The following is a 9,718-nucleotide window of genomic DNA, read 5'->3' as shown; positions in this document are numbered from 1 at the left end:
ACCTTGGGGCACCCAGGTGGCTCAGTCGGTTAAGTGTCTGGCTTTGGTTCAGGTCATGGTCTCACGGTCCGTGAGTTAGAGCCCCCACGTCAGGCTCTGTGCTGTCAGTTCAGAGCCTGGATCTTCCTTCTGACTCTCTGTCTCCCTCTCTCTCTGTCTCTACCCCACTCACGCTCTGTCTCTGTGTCTCAAAAAATGAGTACACATTTAAAAAAAGTTTGTTTAAGTACCTCATATCATTGATAAGCATGTTACTCTGTACTCATACAAATGACTCCTATGGTGCAGAAGAGTGCTAAGGAGTATTCATATAATCAATTTTTTCTTTAGGAAGAAAAGATTCTGATTCTTGTTTTCATGATACGTATTCCAGGAATTCTATTTTCATTTTTAATCAGAAAGAAAGAACAGATGGTCGGGTAACATGAGGAAAAAAAGTTACTAAATTTCTCCAGTTGATAGTTTTTCTTAGCTAAATAAACTAAATAAACAGTAAAAAAGGTGTTGGTCCAGTAAAAGAAAACAAAGCAGCTCACCAATATGAGAATAACATGGGTAGCTTTGTTTTCAGGAGAACTTTGTGAAGACTGGATGGTACTGCGAATGTGCTGAGCTTTTCTGTGGTGTCTGAAAAGGATATTCACCATGTAGATACTATTACATGTCATCAGGGAGAGGAAGAACAAATCTCGAATGAATACAGTACTTAGAAATATTGATGACGTCTGTCGATCATATGCACTGCTTTTACAAGAAGCAGTGTAATACCCAATTCCACCTTCAGTGGTATTCCTGCTGGCCACAGTTTTTAAAATGATCACGGAATAGATGGCCATGTTGATCGTCCAGAAGAAAATTAAAGAAGGTTGAATGAATGTAGAGATTTTCTTCTTGAGCCAGGCCCATTTATGATCACTTGGAGTGATAGTCACTGCCTGAAAGGTACTCTGAAGGGCGGTTGTGCACAGAGAAATACTCCTGGTAACTCTCTGAATATAGAGCACTGTTTTACATCCAGTATCACTCATCTCCAGCTTAATTCCAAAGGATGACATTATATTTGGAACCCCTCTGAATATAAGTGTCAGGGCATTAGCCAAAGTTAAGTGGGCTAGAATCACATCTACAGGCTTCTTCTTATGAGGAAGAATTAAGAAAGTGTACATATATAATGTAAATAACAAAGAATTCCCCATGAAACCAATACAAGTTTGAAAGATAAAGAAGATCCCAAAAATTCTGTCACTGGAAATCATTGTCGTTCAGTCTCTCTTAGATCTTCAAACCAAGTCCAGCACATCCTATAGACAAATAATTTGATTATGAATGTAAATATTAAAAGTAACTTTGACTGAGGAGTATATTATCAAGTTTCAGGGAGTTTTCCTGCAGGATCGGCAAATGTTCAGCTACACCAAACCAAGGAATCACTGAGATTCTTAAAGAAAAGAATTGAAGGGGCGCCTGGGTGGCGCAGTCGGTTAAGCGTCCGACTTCAGCCAGGTCACGATCTCGCGGTCCGTGAGTTTGAGCCCCGCGTCGGGCTCTGGGCTGATGGCTCAGAGCCTGGAGCCTGTTTCCGATTCTGTGTCTCCCTCTCTCTCTGCCCCTCCCCCGTTCATGCTCTGTCTCTCTCTGTCTCAAAAATAAAAAAACGTTAAAAAAAAAGAACAGAATTGAATGTTTGTGAAGATAGGGAATGTCATATATTCTGTGGAAATTAATAAAAATAAACTTTGTTTAGGGGCGCCTGGGTGGCGCAGTCGGCTAAGCGTCCGACTTCAGCCAGGTCACGATCTCGCGGTCCGTGAGTTCGAGCCCCGCGTCAGGCTCTGGGCTGATGGCTCGGAGCCTGGAGCCTGTTTCCGATTCTGTGTCTCCCTCTCTCTGCCCCTCCCCCGTTCATGCTCTGTCTCTCTCTGTCCCAAAAATAAATTTAAAAAATTAAAAAAAAAAAAATAAACTTTGTTTAAAATGGAGTCAAGAGGCCAAAAGGGAGAGCTCTGAGAGCTCTACCATTCTACATCATTTCCAGACCCAATAGGAAGAGAAGCACCTTACAACTTGATGCTACTGTACCTACTCCTTTACTATCCCAGCGGGAGGAAGGATGGTCTCCTCCTGCCCAGACAACAGCATCCCAGCCAATGAGAGACTATTTGGCCTATTCTGAAGACTTTTTTTTATTGTTTATGTTTATTGATTTATTTTTGAGAGAGAGAGAGAGAGAGAGAGAGAGAGAGAGAGAGAGAGATTGAGAGAGATCAGGGGAGGGGCAGAGAGAGAGGGAGACAGAATGCCAAGCAGGCTCAGTGCTGCCAGCAGAGCCCAATGCGGGGCTCAAACCCACGAACCATGAGACCATGAACTCAGCCGAAACCAAGAATCCCTTGCTTAACCAATTGAGCCCCCCAGGCGCCCCTAAAGACTGTTTTTATATATTATGAGAAATTTTATTTCAAATAATTAATTCTTAATCTATATATTTTAATATTTCTGTCTTTCTATGCACATTGAATACAAGTAGCATCTGTGCAATTATATTCTTCCCAAAAGTTTATTGTATTATATAGCTCATATTTACAAATTATAGTTTTTGTAGCATATATAAATACGTCACACAAATTCTGCTAAACAAAACCTATCTCACACTAGTTATATTTTGTTGTTATGTTTGTTATAAGATTGACTAACGTAAGAAACATTAAGGTAGATACGGTCAAATTCAAAATATCAAAACCAACAGCCAAGTTATATATTACCTCCATCATGTTCTCAATCTCTTACCTCCAGCAGGTGGACCCAGTGCTCTACTGAAACTGGAAAACTTAGAATTACCATAATCCTCACTCCATATTCAGTTCACTTACACTGAAATGTGTCTAATACTGCCTACCTATGTGTCTCAAGACTTCCTTATCCCTCCACTTGACTTTTTCCTGAAATCATCTGTCGAGACTGGAGACGCCACAGACAGATCAAGAAATAGAAAGAGGGTTATTACTCACATAATGAGGCTCTGAGGAGAGCAGGACAAACCTCCAGAGATGATCCAAAACGACTAGGGAATGAATGAATGTAAAGGAAAACGGCCTGATTTCTTTTTTATTATTATTATGGGTAGGGATGTGGCTGGGGTGAGGGTTTACACATGAGAACAGGGGTCCCATGCTTTGAATCTCCTCCTGGAGCCAAAGGAAGGAAAACTTGGGATTTCTTATCACTTTGCCCAAAGTTGAGACACAGGGGGAAGAATGAGGAGAGAAGCCTAAAAGCTGAGAGCAAACAAAAAAAAAAAAAAAAAAAAAAAAAAAAAAAAGGGCCAAGCTGATTATTACAACGACCAACCATCAGAATAACTAAAATTTTAAAAATGACAATGCCAAATGTTGGCAAGGATGCCACCAAGTTTCATAAGAAACTTCTCACTCAAATATAACTAGTTGTAATGTAAAATGAAACAGTCACTCTTGGAAAAGAGTTTGGCAATTCTTCAAAAAGCCCTTAAAATACAATTACCACATAATTCAGGAGTAGCACTCCTGGGAATTTATCTGAGAGAAATGAAAAATTATTTTCACACAGAAATCTATATGCTGTTATAGATAACATTATGTCCACCAAATGATTAATGGATAAAGAAGATACACACACACACACACACACACACACACACACACACACATACACACACACACACACACACACACACACACACACTGGAATATTACTCAGCCACACAACAAAAGAACAAAATCTTGCCATTTGCAATGACATAGACGGAGCTAGAGAGTATTAAGCTAAGTGAAATAAGTCAGTCAGAGAAAAACAAATCCCATATGATTTCACTGATATGTGGAATTTAAGAAACAAAACAGACAAGCAAAGAGGAGAAAAAAGAGAACAAAGCAAACCAAGAAACAGATTCTTAAGTATGGAGAACATACTGATGGTTACCGGAGGGGAGGTGGGTAGGGGGATGGGTTAAATAAATGGTGGGGATTAAGGAGTGCACTTATTGTTACAATCACCATTTGTTTTATGGAAGTGTTGAATCACTACATTGTACACCTGAAACTAATTTTACGCAGTATGTTAACTAACTGGAATTTATTTATTTATTTGTTTATTTATTTTGAGACAGAGCGCATGCTAGTGGGGGGAGGGGCAGAGAGAGAGGACAGAGAGAATCCCAAGGGGGCTCTGAGACATGAGGCTTGATCTCACGACCATGAGATCGTGACCTAAACCAAAATCAAGAGTCAGTCGCTTAACCGACTGAGCCATGCAGGCACCCCATGGAATTTAAATAAAAATTTTAAAATGAAACTAGACAAAAAAAGGAAACTACAGGCGTCTATCTGAACACAGACACAAAAATCTCAAGCTAAACATTAGCAAATTAAATCCAGCAATATAAAAAGGGGGGAGGAACCATCATGGTGAAATTGGATTCACTCCTGGGATAAAAGATTGGTCTAAATTTGAAAATCAAACAATCACATATGAACAAAATAAGAAAAATTAAATGGCTATCTCTATAGATTAAGAAAAATATTTGGGGTGATCCAATGTCCATTCAAGATAAAAACCGTCAGGGGTTGTGGGAGGGGGGATGGGCTAAATGGGTAAGGGGCATTAAGGAATCTACTCCTGAAATCATTGTTTCACTATATGCTAACTAATTTGGATGTAGACTTAAAACAATAATTAATTAATTAATTAATTAATTAATTAAATATTGTCTGTGGTACCGAGAAAAAAAAAAGATAAAAACTGTCAGTAAAGTAGGAACAAAAAGTAGGTCCCTTAAACTCAATAAAGGACAGCTAAGAAAGCATACAGCTAACATCATACTTAATGGTACTGGATGTTTCCTCCTACCATGATTTTTTAAATATCGATTTAAAATTTTCATTTTGAGATCATTGTGTATTGTAGTTGTAAGAAATAATAGTAACCTCTTGCAAAAATATAGTATAATGTCACAAGTGGGATGTTGACATTGATACAGCCAAGGTACGGAACATTTAATCAAAACAAGGATGCCTCATGTTGCCATTTTATAGACATACCGTCTCCCTTTTAGCCTCTTATCCCCCTTAACCTCTAAAAGTCACTAGCCTGTTTTCCATTTCTATATTTTGTCATTGTGAGAATGTAATAAATACAATCAGATTATGTAACTTTTGGGGATTGGCTTTCTTCACTCAGCATAACTTCCTGGAAAAATAAAATTTGCTGTGTGTGCCAATAGTTTGCAGAAAATTTGCAGAAAATTTTTTTATTTGCAGAAAATATTCCATTATATGGACATACCGAATGTTTAAGCTATCCATCTATTGAAACATGTCTCTGTTAGGGTGCCTGGGTGCCTCAGTCTGTTGAGCGTCCAACTCTTGGTTCTGCTCAGGTCATAATTTCACGGTTTTGTGGGTTCAAACCCCACAAGAGGCTCTGTGCTGACAGCACAGAGCCTGCTTGGGATTCCCTCTCTCCTTCCCTCCCTGCCCCTCCCTCACTTGCACTGTCTCTGTCTCTCTCAAAATAAATAAATAAACTTAAAAAAGAAAAAAAGGAAAGAAACATGTCTGTGTTGTTTCCAGTTTGGAGCTATTATGAAGGACACTGCCATTGACATTAGCATATAGGGTTTTTTGTGGTTTTTGTTTTGCTTCTACACATAAGTTTATTTTTTTTTTTAATTTTTATTTAAATTCCAGTTAGTTAACACACAGTGTTATATTCGTCTCATGTCTACAATATATTGATTCAACACTTCCATATAACACCCAGTGATCATCACAACAAGTGCATTCCTTAATCCCCATCACCTATTTCACCCATCCCCACCCACCCACCTCCCCTCTGGTAACCATCAATTTGCTAACAGAGTACATTGACCATAATAAGAACTGAGTAATGATGTAAAGAATTGTTGAATCACTATATTGTACACCTGAAACTAATATAACACTAAATGTTAACTATACTGGAATTAATATTTAAAAATTTTTAAGAGACTCTGTCTCTAGGTTTGCCTCTCTCTCTCTCTTTTATCCCTTTGCTCATTTGTTTGGTGTCTTAAATTCCAGATATGAGTGAAATCACATGGTATTTGTGTTTCTCTGACTGACTTACTTCACTTAACATAATACTCTCTTAGCTCCATCATGTTGTTGCAAATGGCAATATTTCATTTTTATGGCTGAGTAATATTCTATTGTATATATATACCACATCTTTATCCACTCATCATTCAGTGGACACTTGGACTGTGAATTGTGAGGTAGTTCTATTTTTAACTTCTTGAGGCTGGGCCACTTTCTTACACCATACACAAAAATAAATTCAAAATGGATTAAAAACCTAAATGTGAGACACGAAACCATAAAAATCCTAGAGGAGAACACAGGCAATAACCTCTTTGACATCAACCATAGCAACTTCTTTCTAGATATGTCTCCTGAGGTAAGGTAAACAAAAGCAAAAATAAACTATTGGGACTTCATCAAAATAAAAAGCTTCTGCACAGTGAAGGACACAATCAATGGAGCTAAAAGGCAACCTACAGAATGGAAGAAGATATCTGCCAATGACATATCTGATAAAGGGTTAGTATTCAAAATATACAAAGAGCTTATCAAACTCAATACCCCCAAAATGAATAATCCAGTTAAAAAAATGGGCAGAAGACATGAACAGACATTTTTCCAAAGAAGACATACAGACAGCCAACAGACACATGAAAAGATGCTCAACATCATTTATCATCAGGTAAATACCAATCAAAACCACAATGAGATATCACCTCACATCTGTCAGAATGGCTAGAATCAACAACACAGGAAACAGGTGTTGGTGAGGATGTGGAGAAAGGGAAACCCTTGTGCATTGTTGGTGGGAATGCAAACTGGTGCAGTCACTCTAGAAAACAGTATGGAGGTTTTTCTTGTCTAGGATTGTACTAAGCAAAATAAGTCAGTGAGATAGAGATAAATACCATACGACTTGTGATGAGTACCAAGTGTTGTGTAGAAGTGTTGAATCACTAGATTGTACACCTGAAACTAATATTACATTGTATGCTAAATGCACTGGAATTAATAAAATGAAATGAAATGGGAAAAAAAGTGAGTTGGAAGGTGTTCCTGTTCCTTCCATTTGGTGGCAAATGGTGCATAACTGGTATTTTTTGATAAATATACAGGAGGTTTTAAACCATAACTTCAATTGTTAAAATAGATATAGGGCTATTCAGGCTATCTAGTTCTTCTTGAATGACTTTTGGTAGTTTAAAAGTAATTGGTCTATCTCATCTAAGTTATCAAATTTAGAGGCTTAGAATTGTTTGTAGCATTCCATTGTTAATATGTAAATGCCTTTGGGATCATTAGTTATGTTCTCTCTTTCATTCCTGTTGTTTCTAATTTGTGTCTTCTCTTTTTTTCTTGGTCAAACTATCCAGAAGCTCATCAATTGTATTGATCTTAGATTTTCTCTATTATTTTCCCATTTTCAAATTCATTGATTTCTGCTCTAATCTTTAGTATTTCCTACCTTATACTTGCTTTATGTTTAATTTCCTCTCCTTTCTCTAGTTGTGTATGATGGAGGCTTAGGTATGAACTCCTTGGCAGCCCAGGTGACTTTTCCAAACAATATGCTGAGACTTAACCAAACTTGGCATCTTTATACTAATATTAATGGTCATATTTTGGTCTCTTAAGTGTATTTACATCTTTATGGGACCATTGTCCTGCTGCCAACAATATTGCTAAATGTCTTTGATCATCACATCTACCACTCTGAGCACACAGTCATTGGGAGCAAAGGTTGGACCTTTCTCAAGGACTTTGAAGTGTTGCAATTATGTTTGTTCTATGAGAAAAAAATCTAACCTTTCTCTTGAACAGGAGAAGGGACGTTTGTGAATTCCCATTCGGCACAAATGACATCTGCAAACATTTTTCTAAGGGACTTGACCAAACTACAGCCTGGCATCCACCTGCACCAGGCTGTGTCCCTAATGGACCCCAGCCCTCATGCTGAGTCTTCACTCAAGAAAACGTCATGCAGCCAAACCACAAAATGTACACTGTCCACCCACCTTGCCAGAACATCTTCACCTATTCTTTGTGCAATTTTCCATTCCATAAAGTCCCCAGTCCCTTTCTTTTCCCCTCTGCTTCACTTCCCCAGAGTCCTTGTTTCTTCACTATCTGCTCTCCTTTAAAAACCTCAGTTCCCTTTGTTTTATTTGAAATTGAGCTTACTTTACACCGCAGTATCTCTCTCTTATTATAGTAGTCAGAATAAAATCCATTTTAACAAGTGTTCAGTTCTGTTTTTCTTAACATTTATTTATTTTTGAGATACAGAAAGAGACAGAGCATGAGCGGGGGAGGGGCAGAGAGAGAGAAGGAGACACAGAATCTGAAGCAGGCTCCAGGCTCTGAGCAAGCTGTCAGCACAGAGCCTGGTGCAGGGCTCGAACCCACAAACTGTGAGATCATGACCTGAGCTGAAGTAGGATGCTCAACTGACTGAGCCACCCAGGCGCCCTCAGTTCTGTTTTTCTTTGACATAACTTACTGATTTTTAAAATCTTTCTTCCTTTGGGGCACCTAGGTGGCTCAATAGGTTAAGCATCTGACTCTTGCTTTTGGCTCAGGTCATGACACATTTCAGGAGATCGAGCCCTGCGTCGGGCTCTGCGATGACAGCGTGGAGCCTGCTTGGGATTCTCTCTCTCCCTCGCTCTTCCCCCCCCCCCCACTCACGCACCACTCCCCCAAAATAAACTTTAAAAAATAAAATAAAATAATATCTTTCTTCTTTTCCAATATAGGAAATGAATGCTCTAAATTTCCAAGTAAGTATATCCCATAAATCTTGCTAAAGCCTAAATCTTGGTATGTTGTGTTTTCATATTTTCAAAATATTAAAAAATTTTCTTTGAGACATCCTCTATGACCCATGAGTTGTATAGAAATTGGTTGTTTAATTACAAAGATTTTTTCCCTAAAGCTATCTTTCTGTTAATGCTTCCTAATTAAATTATATTATAGTCCAAGAACATGATTCACATGATTTCTATATAGCATACTTGGGTGGATGTTCCGTGTGAATTTTTTTTTACTTATTGTCTCAGGGTTTAAATATACATTTTAAAACAATCTGAATGCATCTTCAAATATTATACCTCTTCACTTGTAGTGTAAGAAAATTATAGCAGTATATTCTCAACTCCTCCCTCCAATTCCATGTCCAATATTTATCATATATTTTACTTTTACTTATGCTATAACGACACACATTGTTGCTATTATTACTTTATATGACTTACTATTTTGGAGCACTTAGAAATAAAATGCTACATTTTATTTTCATTTGTTCCATTTCCTATGCTTTATATAGATCCAAGTTTCTGCTGGCACTGAATCCTCTGGGGATTTGGGGTGTGGTGGTGCTGGAAAGTCTTTGCTTCTCATTAAAGGTATAAAAATAAAGATATTCTTGCTAATTAGAGAATCTGGATTGACATTTCTCCCCAGCGCTTTAAAGATGTCACTTCATTGTTTTCTTCCTTTTATGGTTCATGATCAGAAATCTGCTAGACTTCTTATCCTTGTTCCTTTTTGTGAAATGTGCTGTTTGTTATTTGACTGACTTCAGGATTTCTGACTTTCTCTAGATTTCATGTTAGTTATATCCC

General features: G+C 37.9%; 1 protein-coding gene across 1 annotated transcript; it reads right to left on the bottom strand.

The window, feature by feature from the left end:
- Nucleotides 1-326: 326 nt before the first annotated feature.
- Nucleotides 327-1,256, bottom strand: LOC125165238 (vomeronasal type-1 receptor 3). Its single transcript, XM_047857862.1, has one exon. It carries the CDS (start codon nucleotides 1,254-1,256, stop codon nucleotides 327-329), a length of 930 nt encoding a protein of 309 aa, XP_047713818.1.
- Nucleotides 1,257-9,718: the final 8,462 nt, after the last annotated feature.

Source organism: Prionailurus viverrinus, chromosome B2 (genome assembly GCF_022837055.1).
Source record: "Prionailurus viverrinus isolate Anna chromosome B2, UM_Priviv_1.0, whole genome shotgun sequence".
NCBI lineage: Eukaryota > Metazoa > Chordata > Mammalia > Carnivora > Felidae > Prionailurus > Prionailurus viverrinus.
The sequence above is the reverse complement of the archived record's forward strand: the minus strand, read 5'-3'. Positions and strand labels throughout refer to the sequence as shown.